Below are 24,928 nucleotides of genomic sequence, written 5' to 3'. Positions count from 1 at the left end.
TCATCAAACCTATAAAATAATATGTTTTTATTATTTTTTTCGCCAGCTATTCATTCTCTGAAGCTGAGTCGTAGTCATGTGGACTGGCACTGTGTGGATGAAGTCTACCTTTACAGTGATGCCACCACCTCAAAAATCGCTCGCACAGTTACTCAGAAACTTGGATTTTCCAAAGGTAAGTTCTTCTTACAAAAGACAGCATTCAACTAGCATACTTCTTTTGGAGATAAACTTATAAATTGTGGTAAGCCTTTATTTCAGAAATCATCATGTTTGGTTGTAAAAGTAGGACTTTTTTCTACCTGGCTCCATATCCTTACAATAAGGCATAAAATGTATGTTTTATTTATTGTAGTGAACTGCTCTTTATATCGGGCCATAACTAACTATGGTGTAGTCCTCACCAAGTCCTACGTTTAGATAAATCAAGTGAAGTAACATATTTTACTTTGTCATTATTTATTTTGAGAAAAAATAAGCAATACTTGTGAAGTAAATACAACTGCTGATTAAGTGGATTTTAGATCTGCCTTTAGCATCAATAACTTGGAAGTAGTTATTTCTGTATAATTTTTTATTATTGTTTTTATTATTACTTATTATTTGGCTGATGCCTTTATCTAAGGTGACTTTCAACATTTGAGATATAATTGGTTACATTTCTTTTGTTTTTCTTTTGGAGTACTGGCAGATGAAATGACTTGCTCATGGTCACACAGTGTCAATAATGAGATTTGGACCCACAACCACGGTCTGAAGTCCAAAACCTTAACCAATATGCCACATTGCCTGTACCATTAGTCTTTTACATGGCATCAGGAGAATTTTATTCAAATAATCCTCACAAGGTCTTCAGCTCATAGATATCTGAGGCCATTCATTTATGCGCAGATCTCTTAACATCCCACCACAATATTTCAATGGAGTTAAAGTCTGTAATATGACTTTGCCATGACAAAACCTTGATTCTTTTCTCATTTTAGCCATTCTGTTGTGATTTGCTGGTGTGCTTGAGATCATTGTTATCTTGCCTGATCCATTTTCTTAGCTTTCAGGCAGATGGCCTTACATTTTCTTCTAGAATACTTTATTATAAAGTGGATTGGACATATTGATGGCAAGCCATCCGGATTGTTTGGCTGCAGAATAAAACTAAATCATTATCCCATCACCATCATCATGCTTGATGATTGATATACTGTTCTTGAGATGATATGAGATATGCATTACTCCATCCATCCATTATCCAACCCGCTATATCCTAATTACAGGGTCACGGGGGTTATGCATTACTACTTAACAAATTCACTTTGATTTCCTTTGTCAAGAGGACATCATTAAATATGTCAGATGTCCAGTACGTTGTTCATATGCATCTGTTAGGGCGCTCACATCTGAAAAGAACTACAACTATCATAAGTGTTCTCCATGTGTAAATAATTCTTTTTAATGTCAAAGGATGGGCTACAAATACCTATACCTTGGGAACAGTCTTCATATCTTTCTCAGACCGACAAGCAGCAACAATTAATTCTCTAACATTACAACCAAAGTCTTTTTTCCTTGACATGGTGTTGTCATAAGTCTTAATAAGGCCAAAAGTGCTTTTTATCCAGAAGTGTTAGAAATTTCTGATCTTCAGCTAATGAAATGCAATTGATTAGCAGATTCCAGCTTACTTCATAGTGGATATGAAAGCCCTAAAGGTATACTATGTGATGCTTATTTTTGTCAAATATATTTTGACAGATGGCTCCAGGTAACTTTTCTAGCCAGAATGTGAGCAGTCTATGTGGGTCACCTGGCCAACAGGCATTCACTTGTGAACACTACTACTAGGCCTGGTTCCAGAAGTTAGAAGTTGATCCTTGTATGCATGTTCCATATGATCTATCTTACTAAACCACAGTTAATTTACTGCGTCCTTGGCGCCCGCCCCAGAGTCAAACGTACGCATGCGCACTGCGGCCTTGGCGCCCACCCCAGAGTGCAGAGTCAAACGCGGCGGCTTCCCAAAACGCAGCGGCACCCGCCCCAGAGTCAAACGCGGCGGCTTCCCAGAGTCAGTAGGTGTCACCCAGACAACACAACCTGTGAGCGCCCAAACAACACAACCTGTACTGTCGTGGATACAAACAATGAACGAAGGCGCCCACACAAAGAAACCGCTTTAGTTCAAATAGGGTTATTGAATTAAATGGAAACTTTACCATGCCTACGACCTGTGAACTACACCTGAGGTAAAGCGTGCATGCCAGGTTGTACAGCCCCCCAGACGCGACCGCCCACACCACCGCATATACCCTCCATGATATGTCATCACGCAGCGGCTTCCCACCGAGGCGCATATTGCGCTGTGGCGCACGCCCCACAGTCAAACGCAGCGGCTTCCCAGAGTCAGTAGGTGGCGCCCAAACAACACAACCTGTTCACTACACTTGCTCTAATCCACTGTGCCAGTAATATAGATCACATAACGGTCACAGACTCAAACCCAGCGGCTTCCCTGACTCAGTCGCTGGCACACGAACACCACAACCTGTAAACTACACATGCTGTGCTCCACTCTGCCAGCAGTCGGTGTCAGCAAAGGCAACAGAATCACGTCTCCACAAAACGAAACCGCTTTAGTACAGATATGTTTATTGAATTAAATGACATTTCCCCAGACGCACCCACCCTCCATGATATGTCATCCATCCAAATATCGGACGGAACAGAAACTGATTGCCATTCTTGGATTTCTGATTCACTAGCGAATCGCGGGCTTACTTGTATAGTTAGGATGTCTGCTGGGTGCCTGCAAAGGGAGGTGAACATGGCTTGCTCCACTGGGAGTAAAGATCAAAATGCAGATCTAGTAAATACTGGAAAGCTTTTATTTCTGTTGTCCTTTGGATGTCTGGAGAAAATCACTAGTGATTGTGAGGGCTAGTTAGTCCTGCTCAGCATAGTGATACCACACCCTTAACCAGGAATAGCAGAAAGAAGATGATGATGAAGAAATTGCTTGTCACCTGAGGTTGTCTAATTTTAGAACTTGGTGGACCATATGTAATCAAATTAAAAAGAAAACAACCACTTATTACATTCCTTTTATTCCTCAGTCCCAGAAGCTACATAAAACATTTGAATTTACCAAACATAATTTAGAGTAATATCAGAGTTCAAACCTTTGCAGATGTTTTTAATGAGAGAGCAATCTTTGACAATAACTTATCATAATTAAATTTTGTTCTTTAGCATCTAGTAGTGGGACACGGCTCCATCGTGGCTATGTGGAGGAAGCCTCTCTGGAAGATAAGCACCCTCAGGCCACACACATTGTTTTTGTTGTCCATGGCATAGGACAGAAGATGGACCAGGGCAGAATCATTAAGAATACAGGAATGTGAGTATATAGGCACGTTTAATATGGTCTGCGGGCATCTTTAATTTTAATGTTCAGATATTACAGACATGACAATCTGATATTCTGTTCTAGAATATATGAAGACCATAGGGCATCTAAGTGGTGTTCTGGGTGTTATTTTCATTATCTAGCATGAAAACACTCATGTTCTTTTGACATCTGTATATTTTTGACTTCATCTTAATGTTGTTAACTTAAAATGTTTTGCCTTGTTTATTTGTAGCATTTTTGCATGTAAACTCAGCAATGATTCAGTGAAAAGCAGTGAACCTTAAAATGAAGGTGTTAGAACACTTTCTTACAACCTTGTGCTTATTTCCCGTTCTGGTTCTCCTATTAATTTATGGAAGAGCTAGCAAGAATTCTGCTGTCTTTGGTGTAATTACCATTCAGTTTTGTCCATCCATGGCTTGGCCTATCCAGTCTGTTTGTACACTTCTTATAATCAATGACGGTTGCTACAGAAAATCTCTTGCAAAGACTTTATTGCACATCTGTCGCTGTCTGTAGTGCACTTTTCCAGTTGACTTCTACTTCTTGATAACTGGCTACACCGTGCAGATATCAACAACTCTGACAAAACAGATATAGTGTAAGAATTTTAATGCGTTTAAGTTGAATAAAAATGGATTTTTGTTGTTTTCTATGGATGGTCTTGTTTCCTACCACATTTTAAAGTTGTGTGTTTTCATTTAATTGGTAAACTTAAATTGACTTGATCACTTTTTTGCCCTCTAGAGAGAAAGTAGGACCAGCATTTAGATACCAGAAATGAAGCAAAATATGACAGGAGCATTTGGCTGTATAAAATGCTCCCAGTTATATATGGATATGTTTATAATAATAATAATTCATTACATTTATATTTATGTATACAGTGGATATAAAACTACTCACCCCTGACAAAAATCACAGATTTTGTGTAATAAAAAGATGAAACCAAGAGAACTCCTGCCAGAACTTACTCCGTCTTTATTGCAAAATTGCAATCTCTACAAAGAAGGTGAAAACAAATCAGAAGCTGTTAAGTAAAAAAAGGAAAGAAAATCCTCCACAAACCTGGTTGCATTAGTGTGCACAGCCTCTAAACTAAAGTATCTTTTGATTTTATTACAGCACTCAGTCTTTATGGGTAAGAGTCTATCACTTTGGTACATCTGGATTTGATGATTTTTGCCCACTCCTCTGTGTAAAACAATTCCAAATCTGTCAGCTTACAAGGGCATCTCCTGTGCACAGCTCTCTTCACCCCACAGATTTTCATTTTGATGGAGGTCTAGGCTCTGGCTGGGCCACTCCAGAACTTTGATGAAACCATTGCTTTGTTGATTTTGATATATGCTTTTGGTTGTTTTCATGCTGAGAGGAGAAGTTCATCTTCAGCTTCCTAGCAGATATTTGAATGTTTTGTGCCAAAATAGACTGATGCTCATGATTCCATCCACCTTGACTAAAGCCCCACTTCCAGCTGAAGAAAAGCAACCCCAAAACATAATGCTGCCTCCACCATGCTTCTCTGTGGTTATGGTGTCCTTTTGAGGATGTGCTGTTATTTTTGCACCAACCATACCTTTTGAAATTATGGCCAAATAGTTCAACCTTGGTCTCATCAGACCATAATATATTTTTCCACATAGTTGTAGATGATTGGGTGTATGTACCTTTATGCAAAGGTGTATACTAACTACTATCTGAGATGAAACTCATTATGATTGGTTGATTCTGAACGCAGGGTCTGCACACTAAAGCAACCAGCTTTTTGGAGGATTTTTTTTCCTTTTTTCACAAAATAGTTTCTGATATGTTTTCACTTCCTTTGTATAGATTACAATTTTGCAATAAAGATGGTATAAGTTCTGTCAGGATTTATCTTGGTTTCCTGCAAAAGCAGGAACATCTGGCTTTCTCAGGACAGCTACAGATCAGTAGTATAAACTGAAATTTTCTGATTTGGTAGCATTTAATCTGAATTAAGAATTGTGTAAGTGTACATTTTTATATAGGCAGTTCCACGTTCCTGACAAACAGTATTTTAATATTTTCTGCATTATAAGATGCTGGGACTGGTCAGCAGTATTCTTCAGAAATGTGTGCCATTTACAGCACCTTCAAAGAGTGCTTTATGGTGTTTTTTTTAAACTGGTGAATGCAGTGTTTGATTTTGTTCACATATACAGTTTAGAGCCACTGTAGGACAATTTTGATTCTTTTGTTAATATAACATTGTCCCAGGAGTCTTGAGGATTATCCTGGTGCATTTTGACAAGCTCTCTTGGTCATATTAGTAGTACTGGATTATGGTTCGCTTTTTTGCCAGTGCCTTTCTAATGGTAAGGTATCGAACACTGAACTTAGGTAAACAGAAGCAAGGCTGTGGATCTCTAAACTTTGTTCTTTGGTTCTTTTGGACTTCATTTAAAGTTAACGCCTTGTCTTTGGAGACATTTCACAACTACAGTACAACCTCAAAATTTGCGGGGGTTACATTCCTAGAGCACCCGCAAATTGTGAAACACCGCCAATTATGGATGTGGTTAAAAAAATGCCTATTTTTATAGTTTAAACCCTAAATATGCCCCCAAAACACTTTAATTTCATTTCAGCCTCAGCTTAATACATTACCTAAAAAAAAAAGAATGTAACGGTAAACCCGTATACTGTACAGTACTGTACTGATATGTCTCCCACAGTGCTAGAATGTAAAATACCGATGTTACCGCTATATGTACTGTAATTCATGAAAGCATGTGTTCATTGCCAGAAGCCTTTGACGGCATCTTGGGGCTTTGACCCTTAAACTGCCACATAATTGGGGGTTAATGCATCCCTGGACGCCAAATACTTTTTTGCTGCACTTTTTAAGTAAATGTCACAATTCACAAAGAAAAAGTGAAATTTTAATGGAACACATTTTTTTTCATGCAAAGAGCATCACAGTTACTGTAACACTAATCATTTTACACACTGCCAATGAACTGTAAAAACTATTTGAAGAACTACTGGAACAATGTGTACAAGTTGCAACTAACGCCATTGATTAAATTCAATAAATCACCGAGTCAACTGCGCTTGAACTGGCTGCACGCAAGCACACAGAGGTATACGCTGACGCTGGCAGGCTAGTCTAGTGGGTTTAAGGATTAAGAAGAACAAAACAGAGAACAATCCGCTGGAGATGCGTTACAGGACAGCAGTCAATCAGCAGCAAGGAGAAAAGAATAACGCTGTAGCAGTCCGGTGCTGCCAAGATTCACACCATCAAAGACGGTGATTTATTTATTTTTATGGTGGAGATTCCAGGGATGCACCCAACCTTGACCTGACCCGCACGCACTCACAAACAGAAAGAAAAACAAAGCAAATCGGTAATCTAACAGCAAATAAAGAATGTAATGAAAACAAATGAAAACAACGATACCACCCCTGTTCCCCTTATGGTGATTATACATTAAATACAGCAAAGCACCAACAAAACACACACAGTATAGTCCATGAAAAACGTCAACTGATGAAATGTAATGATGACGATAGATAGTCCAGAGATCCGCATGTTGAATGGGATTGTAAAGATAGTCCTACCGGTAGTTCCTGAAATGGTGAAGACGGGTTCAGGAGCGCTCCTTTCTTCGCAGGATAGCAATGAATCGACTTACATTCCTCATGTACACAGGCAGATGGCAGACAATCCAGACCCCAACCACGAAACGATCCAGGACAAAATGAATAAGTACCCCAACTGATGGCAAGCAGAGAGACAGGAACTTGAAACACAAATTACAAAAACTTTTTTTTTTTCTTTTGGTCACCAGTCCCCTTTTTAAAAGCCACGCTGACATCCTTTGACCCCAACATCCCTGCACCCTCAGCAGAAGACCAAGTGGAGCCACTGCAGGGACTGCTGGGAGTTACAGCTTCAAATTCTATTGGCTACTTTCACCATCCCAAGCCACATTTTCCTCTACGGTTGCTTCCTGTTCTCTCTACAGTGCAGTATTGCTACGAATAAAGCCATAAAAAATTGCGGAGGATATTTGCGGTTTCCGCTAACAATTATTAGTTAGGTTCTAAGGAAAATCCGCAAACCCTGAGGCCGCGAACCCTGAACCGTGTCTTCGCGGGGGTCTGCTGTACTCCCACACACTATCCTCATAGGGACAATATGGCTCAGACTATGGATAGAAGAAACCTCAGAGTTAAAGAAATTTGTGTTCTTCTAGGGACTGATGGACAGCAGCATTTGATTGTGGGCTAATGTGCATTTAGAGCCTATGTCCTGGTAACCTTGGTATTATGATAGTTAGATTTGTGTTTGTCAGAGCTGAGTATAGTGAGGCCTTATTATTCAGATATTCCTGTCTTTTGAGTTTTAGTAATGAACTCCGCACAAGTGAAACATGGTACAAATAGCAGGTTGTTTGTTTGGCAAGATATGATAGTATGCCTGAATGAAAACTTGTTTGAACAGCCTGAAGCATACATATCTGGTTCTTTTTCTTGTTTAACTATTTGTCTTGCTAATACAGGAGCTTTGTTGCCTACGTTGAGTGCTCTTGTTTTACAGACAGTAACATTTGCATATTTTCCTGTGCATTACCTGAGAAATCCAAAATGTCATGGTTGTGATAATAGAATTTAGCGAAAAGAAAACAAGCAAGATTTGTTAAACAGAATATTTTTATTTCAAAACAAAGGATATATATAACATTTTCTAGTTTTTTATTTCAAACTTGAGTTTACTACATATATTAACAATTGTCTTAAGAAATGCAAGGGATGAATAGATCAATATACATATAAATGACTCATCCTGAGGTATGTTGATGGATGTCACAAAGACAGGACACACTGGAAATTGCAAAATTTACCACCGTCTGGCCTCTCCTCTGTCCTATTCTACCTTGGTACTCGCATCAGCAGCTGGCAGCCCTTTCAGTATGTACTTGTTCATTTTATATTTTTTAATTATTTGTATTTAACATGTTCATTGATTTTTCTTGGAATTTGCTTCCATCCTTTGCAGTTGCTTAATCAGTAAATAATATAAAAAAAAAATCACCAGTCCCATGTGACTTGTTAATAACATAATGCTTTGATTTCACATAACATGCTGCAAGATACCTTCCTTTTGTGCTACAATTTAAAATGTACACATAAGAAAAATAAAATAAATGTAACATGAGTAAAAGTGCAGTAAACTGGAGCCATCAGTATTCTTGTATTTTAATTTGAATATAACTAGTTAATTAAAAATCCCTGAAAACGGCAGTGATGTTTTTCTAGGATTGTAATAGGAACACAAATAGTTGTTATTACAAGCATTTTATAAAGATCTGTTTAAAACATATGTTGTTTATGATATAAAACTATGAGAGAAAGCAAAAACTTTTTAATAATCCATCCATTTTCAGAACCCAATTATATCACTTCTACAGGACACTGGAATCTGTCTGGTTAACTCTGAGGCCAGACTTCACCCTGGAAAAAGTATTGGTCCATTATATGACACATTTATTTTCAAACTACTCATTACTGGCCAGCTCAGTTGCCAGGTAATGTAACTGATCTGAGTGCTTAGAAACAAATAGGAACTCACAGAGAAAAACATGCAGACTCCACTTAGTCATTTGTCATCTGGGATTTGATCCTGGTTTATTGGAGTTACGAAGCAGCACTAACCAATGCACTGCCCTGCTACTTGAACTCTACCACCACTCTACCACCTTTATATTTCCAAAGAGTTACAGCTATATTATAAAGTATAAATCACTTTTATACTGCCAGCCTGGCAATCATGTTTGTAGTTGTGGGTTTAAAACATTTTTATAGTGACCATCTCCAGGCATAGTAAACGTGCTCTGTTATTTTTCCTTTCCACTTCATGTTTCTTGTTTTCATGCTTTGCCCCAGGCCTTTCTTAAATACATTTTGAAGATTCAGTTTCTTTTTGACTGTTTAGAGATGTTTGATAGAAGATCAATTTAACAGCAGTAATTTAAAACCTCTTGTTTTTTTTTAAAACACATGCCTGCCGTAATATCAAGTTTATACACTGTTCATAAGTAATGACGAACGTAGTCCTGTCATATTTACCTAGCTATGTATACTGTATGTTGCTTTGTCCTTTCCTAAGATGGCTATTTTCCTAAGAAGACTATATACCATATGAAAGCACAGGTACATGTTACTTTATAAGCTAAACTAGGGGGCTTCGCCCCCTGGTCGCTTCGCTCGCCAACCCCTGGTGTTGGGTAACCCGAAATACATTGATGTATGTATGAGATTTATTGTAGTGTAAAGGTGTAGACGACGAACAAAGGAAGTAAAGAACCCATAGCATGGCACATGAGAATTATTTATTGGAATATCTCTTTATACACAACATTTGTAGTAAAGATGGTGTGTTGTCCTTGAATGAGTTTTCCTTGGTGTAGAGTATCTATAACTTTAACTTTAATGTCAGATGAACGGCGAACTCTTGAGAAGGCCACATAAAGTTGTCCATGTCCAAATACAGGCTGAGAGAGGTATATGCCAACTCTGTCCGTGGTTTGTCCTTGGGATTTGTTGATTGCCATGGCAAACTCAGGTTTAATGGGAATTTGGCGTTGTTTAAGTTTAAAAGGTAATTCCAGATCAGAACTTGAAAGGTCAACTCTAGGAATCAAAACAGTACTCTTAGAATGTGATCCTGTAAGTACTTTTGCTTCAATAACATTGTCTGTCATGGTGTTGATGACTAAACGTGTACCATTGCATAAACCTTGTTTAGTATTAAGGTTTCTTAATAGCATGACTATTGTCCCGATTTTAAGGTTAAGATTGTGTTGTGGTAATCCGGCTGGGTTAATAGTGTTTAAATATTCTAATGTGAAATTAAGACGCTCATTCTCGTCTTCAGAATCAACATTGTCAGTACTTAGAAAGAGGCAGCTTTCTCCAGGAAGTAACGCAATGACCTGATTATTTATGCGATCAACGTCAATATTCTTTGGACATAATATAGCCCGTTGTGTTAATAGTGGTATTTGGTCTAATGTGATTGCTGTTCCAAACACCTCCATCACTAAGTCATCGCAGATAAAGGCTTGAGGGATCTGAATAATATCTCGGGCTGGTTTTTGTAGCTCCGTCAGTTGAGCTGGATCGTTTTGGAGCCGTGACCGTGTCTCCATCAGTTATCCGTTGTCTACCGTTAGTAATATGGATAATAGCACTTACTGTTAACACGGAGCATTTTCTGTGGTTGTACTGTTAATAATGCATCACTGTAATGTGATTCACATATGCTATATGGTTTGGACGTGTGAGGATGCTGTACGTTTAATATGGAGAGTTCGTTTATTCTTATTACCCGGACCATGCTGTGTAATGTGGACGTTTAGTTCAGAAGCGCGTTATAGTCGACCGCGCCTTTCGTACTTCCTCGCACCTTCCGTACTATCTTTGTGGACCTTTGCGGACTCCGTAGTGTCATTACGTTTGACTCTGGGGTGCAGTGCAGAATCCTCCGTGCCTGCTTTGCTTCTACAGTTTCAGATGCGCGTTGTAGGCACCAGCGTTCATTGATCTTATCCAGGTGGGCTCGTGTATGTATTGTTGAGCTGTATTGTGTTTGAATTTGGTGTAAAGCGTTCAGCGGTTTGTACAATCCCAAGCAGCACATTATTCCTAACTTCACTCCGCAGTAGTGCCACTCACAATATGGTGGTGACGCCTGCGCCTTCCGTACTATCTCGGGTTTCACTATGCTGTGTAGTGTGGACGTTTGCGGCATCCGTACTCTCTCCGGTTTGACTTTGGGCGGGGCGCCGAATCCTGATGTGTTTGTTTGTTCTGGGGCCGTGTGTTAGTTGAGCTGTATTGTGTTTGAATTTGGTGTAAAGCGTTCAGCGGTTTGTACAATCCCAAGCAGCACATTTGTTTTATGTGCTATTTCCGTTAGTTGAGCTGTATTGTGTTTGAATTTGGTGTAAAGCGTTCAGCGGTTTGTACAATCCCAAGCAGCACATTTGTTTTATGTGCTATTTCCGTTAGTTGAGCTGTATTGTGTTTGAATTTGGTGTAAAGCGTTCAGCGGTTTGTACAATCCCAAGCAGCACATTTGTTTTATGTGCTATTTCCGTTAGTTGAGCTGTATTGTGTTTGAATTTGGTGTAAAGCGTTCAGCGGTTTGTACAATCCCAAGCAGCACATTTGTTTTATGTGCTATTTCCGTTAGTTGAGCTGTATTGTGTTTGAATTTGGTGTAAAGCGTTCAGCGGTTTGTACAATCCCAAGCAGCACATTATTCCTAACTTCACTCCGCAGTAGTGCCACTCACAATATGGCGGTGACACCTGCGCCGTCTGTACTATCTCGGGTTTACGTTAGTTGAGCTCTTTCGTGTTTGTGGCTGCAGTGTTTTAGACGTGCGTTGTAGGCGCCTGCACCTTCCGTACTATGTCGGGTCTGACTATGCCGTGTAGTATGGGCGTGAATGCTTCCGTACTCCTCCATGTGGTCTCGTGTCTGTGTGTTCGGCGCCTGCGCACTATGTCTCCTGGGTCCATCGCCGTGTACCTGCGTCTGTGCCTTCCGGTTTAGCGAGAGACCTGCGTCTGTGCCTTCCGGTTTACCATTCTTGGTTAGTAATATGGATGTTGTGAAAGCATTTGTCTATGCCTCTTAATTTTTCTTGACCTTTTAAAACATTTAATGTTTTTTATAATTATACAGCACATGCAAACAAAAAATAGAAACATGCTAAACAAAAGGAAAAAAATCTTCTTTTTGTAAACAGACCGTGAGCAATGCAAGTTGCCATCATAATAGTTGTTTAATTTTCATGTGACTCTGAGGAGTTCCAAACTAACTCAAACAAATGGAAGTTCAGTTATTTCACAATATGATGGCTAAACTACAAAGTACCAGAGATCTGCAATTTGAGCTGTAATCTAAAAACAGCCATTTCCAAATTTAGCACAAAATGCTGATTGAAGATGCTCAAAGACATCTCCAAGGCTCTTAGGTTAATATGTATGTATATATGTTAAGGCCACTGTCATTATCAAGGTAGACGATTCAAGAACATAGGAAGTTTGGACAAATGAGAGGAGACTATTCAGTCTATAGCCTCAAGTTCTCAAAGAACATGTGGGTGTTGAGTAAGTATTATGGACAACCAAGTCAAAGAAGGAGCTATTTGACTGCATTATCAAACATCATTTTCATCATGTTTTGCACTGTCTTTCTGAAAATCGACCCTTTGTTTATATAAAGCTAGGTCCTTCAGAATTCTCCCTAATGATTGTGTAGAAATTTTACCTATATTGGGAAACTAGATGCAAATGGTAAACTGTTTAAAAGATGATTTGTTCAGGAGGATTTGTGATATTGACCTTGACATACCAAAAAATACAAAACAGTTTTGATTGAATGATATTTTCAGGAAAGATAGTTTATGGTATGTAATAATATGGATATACAATATTGCATTTAAAATGGCCCATGTTGTTAAACTTTAGAATTCCAATTCTGTGGCCTTCGTTTTTTTTTTTCTATTGGATATGCTTTTATGAAAAAGTTTTTTTAACAAAGCCCTTCATGTTTTTGTCCTTTTTAACTTTTACACCTGCTGTACAGATACATTCTGTGTCAGAGTTTACATACTTGTAATGATCAGCACATGATAAGTATCATTCCCTAGGTGACCATCAGCTTCTAATAATATTCTAATAGTAACTGCAGTAAAGATTTACAAATTTTTTAAGCAATTCAGTAATATGGGAAACATTTAGAATACTGTACTTATTGTTGGATCAGAAATAATGTTTAACAAGTCAAAATGATGCTAAGATCAAGGGAACAGATGGGGTTGGAGAGTCTGTGGACAGACGAGCTGAACTATTCAGTTGTAATATATCAGCTGTTACAAGGTACTTAGTGAGTGAATTAAGTGTACTGGAGGGCACCATAAAACTGTGAAGCAATATTTCAAATGCTCAAAAATATGAACAAGTTTGCGCAACATTACATGTAGTAGGTCATACTGTGTGGACAATTTTTTTTTTTTAATTAAGTTTGAATTACGTAAGAAATTAGCTATAGAATTTCTACCTAAATAATTTTAAGTGCTTCACCCAGCATGCCAGATTAAATGGACAAACCTACATTAATTTACAGAAAACAAATAACTGTCACAGTAAAAGCTATTCATCCCCAGCTCCAACTCTATATTTTGCTGATAGCACTACCATCATAGGCCAGATTACCATCACTGCTAAGGCAGTTTACCTGCCAGGACAACAGTCTCACCTTTAAAGTAAGCCAAACTATGGTGCTGGGGAAGCAAAAGACAGACATCACTATCGTTTTCATTAGAGGGGATACTGTTGAAAGGGTGAGTAGCTTTCAACATCCTGGTACTACTACTAACGTCAACACAGCATATACAGTGGGGCAAAAAAGTATTTAGTCAGCCACCAATTGTGCAAGTTCTCCCACTTAAAAAGATGAGAGAGGCCTGTAATTTTCATCATAGGTATACCTCAACTATGAGAGACAAAATGCGAAAAAAAAATCCAGAAAATCACATTTTCTGATTTTTAAAGAATTTATTTGCAAATTATGGTGGAAAATAAGTATTTGGTCACCTACAAACAAGCAAGATTTCTGGCTCTCACAGACCTGTAACTTCTTCTGTAAGAGGCTCCTCTGTCCTCCACTCGTTACCTGTATTAATGGCACCTGTTTGAACTCGTTATCAATATAAAAGACACCTGTCCACAACCTCAAAGAGTCACACTCCAAACTCCACTATGGCCAAGACCAAAGAGCTGTCAAAGGACACCAGAAACAAAATTGTAGACCTGCACCAGGCTGGGAAGACTGAATCTGCAATAGGTAAGCGGCTTGGTGTGAAGAAATCAACTGTGGGAGCAATTATTAGAAAATGGAAGACATACAAGACCACTGATAATCTCCCTCGATCTGGGGCTCCACGCAAGATCTCACCCCGTGGGGTCAAAATGATCACAAGAACAGTGAGCAAAAATCCCAGAACCACACGGGGGGGACCTAGTGAATGACCTGCAGAGAGCTGGGACCAAAGTAACAAAGGCTGCCATCAGTAACACACTACGCCGCCAGGAACTCAAATCCTGCAGTGCCAGACGTGTCCCCCTGCTTAAGCCAGTACATGTGCAGGCCCTTCTGAAGTTTTCTAGAGAGCATTTGGATGATCCAGAAGAGGATTGGAAGAATGTCATATGGTCAGATGAAAAAAAACTCTACTCGTCGTGTTTGGAGGAGAAAGAATGCTGAGTTGCATCCAAAGAACACCATACCTACTGTAAAGCATGGGGGTGGAAACATCATGCATTGGAACTGTTTTTCTGCAAAGGGACCAGGACGACTGATCCGTGTAAAGGAAAGAATGAATGGGGCCATGTATCGTCAGATTTTGAGTGAAAACCTCCTTCCATCAGCAAGGGCATTGAAGATGAAACGTGGCTGGGTCTTTCAGCATGACAATGATCCCAAACACACCGCCCGGGTAATGAAGGAGTGGCTTCGTAAGAAGCATTTCAAGGTCCTGGAGTGGCCTAGCCAGTCTCCAGATCTCAACTCCATAGAAAATCTTTGGAGGGAGTTGAAAGTCTGTGTTGCCCAGCGACAGCCCCAAAACATCACTGCTCTAGAGGAGATCTGCATGGAGGAATGGGCCAAAATACCAGCAACAGTGTGTGAAAACCTTGTGAAGACTTACAGAAAACGTTTGACGTCTGTCATTGCCAACAAAGGGTATATAACAAAGTATTGAGATGAACTTTTGTTATTGACCAAATACTTTTTTTCCACCATAATTTGCAAATAAATTCTTTAAAAATCAGACAATGTGATTTTCTGGATTTTTTTTCTCATTTTGTCTCTCATAGTTGAGGTATACCTATGATGAAAATTACAGGCCTCTCTCATCTTTTTAAGTGGGAGAACTTGCACAATTGGTGGCTGACTAAATACTTTTTTGTCCCACTGTATGTGTGTGTGTGTGTGTGTGTGTGTGTGTGTGTGTGTGTGTGTATATATATATATATATATATATATATATATAATATATATATATATATATATATATATATATATATAAATATATATATAAATGAGATATCTTCAATATGGGACCCAAGTCTAGACAAGAAATTTACCCATGCTTCATACAGTTATGACCTAATCGGAACCTACTGTTTTGTAAATTAAACCTGTTTTTTTATCTTTGAGCAGAAGACTTAAATGAGTCCTGCCCTAATTACGTACCTACTCAGCTGCCAACTGTGATTAAATCACATGGGTTTGTTGGTGGGATGTAAGTTATAATATATAACTTGTAATATAACTTGTTATATAACTTGTTTGGATTTTGGGGTAGAGAGCGAGAAGAGAAGGACTTGCATTTAACAGAGCAAGCAAGGTATTTAGAGTAAGGTTTGGGCAGTCTGGCTTTAGATTTTTTTTTTTTTTTTTTTGCAAAGTAAAAGAAATGTAATTGTTTTTAAGATAGCCACCCTGATGGCAATTGTGGAATGTGTGTAGCTGTGTAAATTGTGTTTAGCTAGATAGCCAAGTTAGTGTTGTCCCCCTGTCTTGCTTCTGTTTTTGTGTGTAACTGTCAAGCATTTTTTGTGACTTTTTTTGAAAATAAATGGAGTCTGTTTTTTTTAGGTAGTTTTGGTTTTTTTTTTGTCTCTCTCTTTCTCATTTGTGTGTAGCCTATTATGTACCCCTAGGCCTTTAGTAGTCCATAACAATATACACCTTATACATGTAGCCTTAAAGTAATTTTATACAATATTTTTAATAATTTTGTGCATGAAACAAAGTGCACAGTAGTGTCATCAGAATACCTGTATCACCTGTTAAAAGAGTAGCAACAACAAACAACATCAGGCAATCTTTCAGCACCTACAATGCTATGTTTTGATTAAAAGGTCACTATATGCAGAGAATAAGCCAAAAGCACAATGAATAATGCATGTAGGTCTGGCTCTGATGATGGTTGATAGCAAACTGATGCCAACAGAGTGTCAGAACCACACATGGGCCAGTGAGGACAGGTGTGAAATCTCCCACTTGTTGCATCATGTTGGCCCTCAAAATGTTTTGGACTTTGGAGCATTTTGGGTTTTGGATTAGGGATGCTCAACATGTATTTTTACCTCTTTGTGTGGACGTTAATCAAAATTATGTTTGTGCTCTAAAGATATCTATTAAAACAGGACATCAATTTTTGGCGTTTTGAGGTCAGATTTATAAAGCTTGCATATCCATAAAAAGAAGACAGAATGGGGTGTACGCAGCATTCCATGCAAATGTCGATTTATAAAAGAAAATTTAAGGGAAGAACATGCATATATTTATGGCAACTCTGAAATACCTGTACGCAATATTTCAGAGAAACTGGGAAATAATGACAACCTTGTTTAAGTAGGAAAATGCATCTAAACAAGCTAAATGATGACTCACATGTATGATAATTCATATCACCAAGCCGTTATTAGAATGTGCATTGATGTGACATACCTTGAAAGTGATGAATATGATGTACAGACTGTGTTTTAGTTCTCTTTTAAGAGTGTCAATCTTTTTTGGGGTTTTGCCCGTTTATACCTACCTACTGTCACTTCTAAAGGAACTGGTCAACAAGTCAGCAATATCTCAGAAGCTTCACTCCACCTTACCAACTGTGCTGGTAGCCACTAACCGACTGACAAGGCGCTACATTCAGGTTTCATTTGGTGTTGAAGTACATACAGTACATAAAACAAAACAGGTTTTTTGGTGGTGTACGCATTTTCCCATTTTTTGGTGTAAGCATATTTCCATGGTCGAATCCACACATTTTATAAATGAGACCTCAAGTTTGTGGTATAAATGATTTTAAGACATGAATATCAAAGTTAAAATTTCACTGGGTTCTTCAATTGGGAATAAGGCAATGCAGAGATACTGCCTCATATTAAAACAGGCCTGTTCTGCCCAAATGTCTTTTATATACTGCCTTGAAATTGTATTCCGCCCTTATCCCCTTTTGCACATTTAAGAGTCTCATAACCTAGTATTTCAAGTCATTAGACTTTCTTTGTTTGAAAACTACAAAAAATAGTAAACAGGTGCCTTCATTTTTTATGTATTTGTCATGCTAAGTACATTGTTGAAAAACCTCTGGCAGCTACAACTGCCAATAAACTATTCAGTTAGCTTTTTCATTTTGCACTTTTGCACCTTCTAGGTAAGGTAGTTATGTTGGATAAGGAAGACAGATATTTTTGAATTAAAGCAGTAATACTCCCTGATTAAGGTGCCTGAGAATGATAATATGCTGCATGTTGATTACCATATGTAAGACAGACATGTCATAATATTGAACCTATACACATTATTAGTAATTTATGACTATTATATTGTTGCATTAGTTAGTTTGGAACAATGATGAGAAAACCAGTTTGAGGTCTACTACAAATATTTGTTGGGATTACAGTCACAGTTTTAGTGTTCTTTTTAAGCATGTGTAGTTTTGATAAGTGAGTGTGATTTGAATCAACGTCCTGTTGTAGTCTCAGTTTTGTGTAAAAGATGGACAAGTTTTTATGCACTGTTTTGCTGAACTGAAACCCATTCCTTTTTATATAATTTTTGACACCCGAAATAATCAACATAGCATGATGCTGCCACCACCATACTTTATGATGAGATGATGTGACCTGGCTAGTGTGCTATATCTGATTTGTGCCACACACACCACTTCACATTCTCTCATCAGATATCAAAATGTTAGGCACCTGAGGCCTCATTAAAAAACATAAAATACCAAAAATAAAAAGCAAAAATCATGCTAGGTGGAAATGTCAATTTCATAAACAATTAAATAAAGTTGACTAAACAAATTTAAAAGCTTGCTCAAATAAAAGAAACCTTGAGTCTTGTTTTAAAGACCTCCAAGGACTGATGCTGTCTAATTGAGCTTGTGTGTGAGAAATATTGGGACCACAATGACTAAAGGCAGTGAACATGCAATGAGCCACAGAGTAGTTGTTCATTGCCATTGAAACCTCATTTTGCATACAACACTGGCAAGGCAGCCCCAACCAATTCACTCACCTTACACAGCACCTTGAAAATCTACTACATGCCTTTGCAGTTACTTTTCTCAGACTGATTGTTTAGTAGGCTTTGAGATGGGAATTCATTGGGAATTATATGCCATTGAAATGTGATGAGTCAATAGTGTTCTTTTACATTGCAATAAGAAGTGAAATAAGTAACAGCAGGTAGATCATTCATCACAGAATTCACACTTGGAATAACTTTAGTAATTTTGCAACACGATCATATGGCAACCCATCACAAACATTCAAGACCCATAATTTAAGAAACACTGCCCTGGTGCGTCAAAAGGGGTAGGGGAGGATTTGTCCCCTGTGCAGTCTACAGCATATTGGAGTGAGGAAAAAACTTTTAAAAGTCCTTTTTTACTCCTAGTACAGAAATTCCCTAAATGCTGGTACTGTATTGTTTTTAAAAATTTGGTTTTCAGTATTAGAATCACACAACCCTAGTATACATACTACATAACATAATGAAAATCTTACTTGCATGTCACCACAGAACAGTTGAATTTAATACAATACCTGAATACCTGCAATGATGCATACACAGACACACAATACACAGCATGCAACATACTGTATATACTGTACATTATATAGTGCTTGTTATGTTCCAGTATTTTATTATAACTGACAGTTCTGTAACCCTACAACTTGTGGACAGAAACCATCCTTGAATCTGCTGGTTTCAGTGTCCAATGGTCCTGCACTGTTTGCCAGAAGGAAGGAATGAGAAAAGCAACTGTTAAGGATGGCTGAGGCCTTTAATTATACTGTTTGCCTTTCTAAGGCAGTGAGTGTTGTTCATGTTCCGAAGAGACCGCAGTGAGGCGTCGATAATATTCTGTTCTGTTTTCAGGACTGTCTGCAGGGCTTTGTGATCTTGAGATGAGCAGATGCCTTAACATGATGTTATGGAATCCATTGTGCATCTATAGAAATTAGTGACAGCAGACCGAGAAATCAAGACTTTCCTTGGACATCTGAGGACATAAAGATGACGTTGAGCCGTCTTGAAAATTTGCTGATACAGTGGAGCAAAAAAGTATTTAGTCAGCCACCAATTGTGCAAGTTCTCCCACTTAAAAAGATGAGAGAGGCCTGTAATTTTCATCATAGGTATACCTCAACTATAAGAGACAAAATGAGAAAAAAAAAATCCAGAAAATCACATTGTCTGATTTTTAAAGAATTTATTTGCAAATTATGGTAGAAAAAAAGTATTTGGTCAATAACAAAAGTTCATCTCAATACTTTGTTATATACCCTTTGTTGGCAATGACAGAGCTCAAATGTTTTCTGTAAGTCTTCACAAGGTTTTCACACACTGTTGCTGGTATTTTGGCCCATTCCTCCATGCAGATCTCCTCTAGAGCAGTGATGTTTTGGGGCTGTCGCTGGGCAACACGGATTTTCAACTCCCTCCAAAGATTTTCTATGGGGTTGAGATCTGGAGACTGGCTAGGCCACTTCAGGACCTTGAAATGCTTCTTACGAAGCCACTCCTTCATTACCCGGGCGGTGTGTTTGGGATCATTGTCATGCTGAAAGACCCAGCCACGCTTCATCTTCAATGCCCTTGCTGATGGAAGGAGGTTTTCACTCAAAATCTGGCGATACATGGCCCCATTCATTCTTTCCTTTACACGGATCAGTCGTCCTGGTCCCTTTGCAGAAAAACAGCCCCAAAGCATGATGTTTCCACCCACATGCTTTACAGTAGGTATGGTGTTCTTTGGATGCAACTCAGCATTCTTTCTCCTCCAAACACGACGAGTAGTGTTTTTTCATCTGACCATATGACATTCTCCCAATCCTCTTCTGGATCATCCAAATGCTCTCTAGCAGACTTCAGACGGGCCTGCACATGTACTGGCTTAAGCAGGGGTACACATCTGGCACTGCAGGATTTGAGTCCCTGACGGCGTAGTGTGTTACTGATGGTAGCCTTTGTTACTTTGGTCCCAGCTCTCTGCAGGTCATTCACTAGGTCCCCCCGTGTGGTTCTGGGATTTTTGCTCACCGTTCTTGTGATCATTTTGACCCCACGGGGTGAGATCTTGCGTGGAGCCCCAGATCGAGGGAGATTATCAGTGGTCTTGTATGTCTTCCATTTTCTAATAATTGCTCACACAGTTGATTTCTTCACACCAAGCTGCTTACCTATTGCAGATTCAGTCTTCCCAGCCTGGTGCAGGTCTACAATTTTGTTTCTTGTGTCCTTTGACAGCTCTTTGGTCTTGGCCATAGTGGAGTTTGAAGTGTGACTGTTTGAGGTTGTGGACAGGTGTCTTTTATATTGATAACGAGTTCAAACAGGTGCCATTAATACAGGTAACGAGTGGAGGACAGAGGAGCCTCTTACAGAAGAAGTTACAGGTCTGTGAGAGCCAGAAATCTTGCTTGTTTGTAGGTGACCAAATACTTATTTTCCACCATAATTTGCAAATAAATTCTTTAAAAATCAGAAAATGTGATTTTCTGGATTTTTTTTTTCGCATTTTGTCTCTCATAGTTGAGGTATACCTATGATGAAAATTACAGGCCTCTCTCATCTTTTTAAGTGGGAGAACTTGCACAATTGGTGGCTGACTAAATACTTTTTTGCCCCACTGTGTGTATATATATATATATATATATATATATATATATATATATATATATATATATATATATATATATATATATATATATATATCAAATATTACAAAATCTGAATATATCCAGAATACTTCTTGTCCCTGGCATTTCAGGTTAAGGGTGTTCAACCTGTATTTACAGCTTAATGTGCTTCTGTTGGCATCAAATTCCACATTATTTTTATTTGCCCTTTTCACATGGTGAAGTGACAGGACGTTCTTAAACTTTGTAGGAATATAGCCCTCTTCTTCTATAGTTCTAGTGTATGCACTGTTTAGGAAATCTGACCTGTGCTTTTGTGGTATGGTCAGGTCCATAAGTATTTGGACAATGACACAATTTTCATAATCTTTGCTTTGTACACCATCACAATAGATTTAAAACAAAGCAATCTAAATGTGATTGAAGTATAGCCTTTCAGCTTTAAGACAAGGGGTTTAACAAAAATATTATATGGGGGTGTTTAAAAGGCAGACATTTTTATACATTGTCCCCATATTTTCAGGGGCTCAGAAGTATTTGGACAAACTATCATAATCACAAATATAAATGCATATAAATAAGTAAATAAATAAATCATCTTCAATATTTGGTTGAAAATCTTTTACAGTCAGTGCCAGGTTTCCACTCTAGTGATGCTTTTCCAGGCCTTTACTACAGCTGTCTTCAGTTGCTGCTTGTTCATCAGACTTTCTGCCATCAATTTTGTCTTCAGCAAGTGATATGCATGTCCAATTGGGTGAAGGTCGGTTGATTGACTTGGCCATTGAGGAATATTCAAGTTCTTTGTCCTGAAAAGCACTTGGTTTTCTTTCACAGTATGTTTGGCTCATTATCCATCTGTATTGTGATCCTATTAGTTCTGTAGGATTTGGCTGAATCTGAGGAGATAGCGTTGCCATATACTGTACACTTCAGAATTCATCCTGACACTTCTGCCAGCTTTCATATCATCAATAAACACTAGTGACTGACTTCCATTGGCAGCCATGCACGATCATGCCATAATACCACCTCTACCATGTTTCACAGATGATGTGGTATTCATTGGTTCATGAGCCATTTCTTCTCTTCTCCATCCATCATTCTGGTATATATTGATCTTTGTTTCCTTTGTCCAAAGAAAATTGTTCCAGAACTGGACAGACTTTTAAAAATATTTTCTGCCAAAGTCTAATCTGTGCTTCCTATTCTTGAGGTTTGCCAGCTGTTTGAATCTTGTGGTATACTCTCTGTCTTTACTTTCATGAATTCTTCTCTTAATCGTTGACTTTGGCAATGATAGGTCTACCTCCCAGTGAGTGTTCTTGGTTTGACTAAAATTCACCAGCGACCTAATTCTGTAATCATTTAGCACAGTTGTATTCTGTGGTTTTCTAGACCTTTTGGTGTTGCTGAGTTCATCAGTGTTTTCCTTCTCTTCAAGAATGTATGAAATGGTTGATTTGATCACTCCTCATGTTTTGTTATCTCTCTGGAGGGTCTGTTTTGTTTTCTCAGCTTAACCCCTTCACCGCCCTCTGCCGGATATATCCGGCACCGTTGTTTTAATGCTAACGCCGTACTGCCGGAATTATCCGGCACATTTGCCTGTGGTTATATGAATGCCTGGCAAGTAGTATAACTGACGGTTTGGCGTGGGTATTATTACTACGTTGTATTTCGACAAGTCTGTGGTTGTTTTGGCCGGTCATGTGACGTGATTCGCATGTAACAGCTGTGAATATGGCGAAACGTAAACTGACTTCAAGTGAGGCTTTGCAGGCGATTTTGGACAGTTCTGATCATGATTGTAGCAGTTCTGAAGAAGATTTTAGTGACAGTGATGAGCAGCAACGTGCGCTGCATGATATTGTGAATGAAGACGCATCGGATGACGGCGCTGAGTGGGTGTATCCCCAGCATCTCAGCTGGGCTGCTGCCCGTGGTGAACTACCTTTTCTGCATTCGTTTGAGGGAACGTGTGGCTTTATTGTTGATGTAAACAATTACACTGCTGAGCAGTTTTATGAGCTGTTTGTGTCACCTGATTTGATTAGACATTTTGTTCATCAGACAAATCTGTATGCAGCACAGTTTATTGAGAAAAATCCCAATTTACCTCCACATTCCCGTGTTCGTGCTTGGTTTGACACTGATGAAAACGAAATGAAAAAATTCATTGGGATTTTGATGTTGATGGGAATAATCAGAAAACCAGATATTGAGATGTACTGGTCTACAGATCCTATGTATGCAACACCTATTTTTGCAGCTGTCATGACACGTAACCGATTCTCTTTGCTGCTGAAATTCTTTCATTTGAATGACAACAGAAACGAGCCAGATAAGAAAGATCCAAACCGCGACCACTTGTTCAAGCTACGTCCTTTGATTGATCATTTATTTGAAGCATTTCAGTTGCCCTACATGCCAGGACCGTCAGTTGCAGTTGATGAAAGTTTATTGTCGTGGAAGGGCCGCTTACAGTTTCGACAGTATCTACCATTGAAAAGGGCACGGTTTGGTATCAAGATGTTTTGCTTAGCTGAGAATTCAGGTTACATTTATAGATTTCGTGTATACACTGGCAACTTGCACAACATTTAGTGGTCAATACTGCTTGAATAAATGTAAAAAATGTAAAAAAAATGTAAAAATGTAAAAAAACAAAAATTGTTCAGATTTCGCCTGGCGTGGGGAATATTTAGGGAGTTGGCGGTTAAAGGGTTAATGATGGCCTGCTTTTACTTGCATGGACAGCTCTTTAGATCTCATATTGAGAGTTCACAGTAACAGCTTCCAAATAGAATTCCACACTTGGAATCAATTCCAGACCTTTTTCCTGTTTAACGAAATAATGAGGGAACTGCTCCCACCTGGCTATGGGACAGCTTGTCAGTCAAATGTCCAAATACTTTTTAGCCCCTGGAAATGGCTGTCATTCCTAAACTGCTCATATGATATTTTTGGTAAACCCGTTAAATTAAAGCTGAAAGTCTACACCTCAATCACATAATGATTGCTTTATTTCAAGTCTATTATGGACCTGACTGTATAATCACATTTTTTCTTTTTTAGGATGAGAGATGCTGCAAGAAAAATGGAAGAAAAGCACTTTGCTGAGCGCGTTTCTGAGCATGTCGAGTTTCTGCCAGTGGAGTGGAGGTCAAAACTCGCTCTCGATGGAGGTACTGAAGTGAAACATGTGGAGGGGAGGAGCCATGTATAAAATTCTGAGAAAAAATGCAAAAAGTGTGGGGACAAATGAAGTCTGCCTGTCTGTCTATCAATGTAATATAAATCCAATGGTAGTGAATGTAATGTAGCCTTTTTCTGCTATTGAATTGTATCAGATTAGATTGTTCATCCTGGTATGGTTTCCAGCTACTTTGATTTTCCACAGTTTCTCTAACATCAAGAAAACAAAACCAACAAAACTGATCAACACTTAGGGTTTGACGTACAATCTGTGATATTTAAAAATCTCAAAATAGGACCAAACAGCCACCACTGGTTTTGCTATTCAAATTTCACACAGTGTGGAAAATCACTGCCAGCCCTTGCTTATTTAGTAGTAATGGCTGCTTCCTATCTGTGTGTAGGTGTAGGCATTTGGGCAGATTAAAAGAGACATTTATTGTAGCCAGTTTAGTCTTGCATATTAATGTTCTCAGTGTATTTTTTCGAATTGGCATAACTGACCAAAACCCACTTTTTTGCAAAAAATGAACTTGTGCAGTACATTTTCATT

General features: G+C 38.6%; 1 protein-coding gene across 1 annotated transcript in view; it reads left to right on the top strand.

Annotated features, from left to right (window-relative positions):
- Nucleotides 1-24,928, top strand: part of LOC114666581 (phospholipase DDHD1-like) — a 163,686-nt gene that overhangs the window by 91,362 nt on the left and 47,396 nt on the right. The window contains 3 exon segments of the mRNA XM_028821487.2: nucleotides 47-175; nucleotides 3,244-3,391; nucleotides 24,256-24,365. Of these exon segments, the coding sequence (XP_028677320.1) occupies nucleotides 47-175; nucleotides 3,244-3,391; nucleotides 24,256-24,365 (387 nt within the window).

The sequence above is a fragment of the Erpetoichthys calabaricus genome, chromosome 16, assembly GCF_900747795.2.
Source record: "Erpetoichthys calabaricus chromosome 16, fErpCal1.3, whole genome shotgun sequence".
Lineage (NCBI taxonomy): Eukaryota > Metazoa > Chordata > Cladistia > Polypteriformes > Polypteridae > Erpetoichthys > Erpetoichthys calabaricus.
The sequence above is the reverse complement of the archived record's forward strand: the minus strand, read 5'-3'. Positions and strand labels throughout refer to the sequence as shown.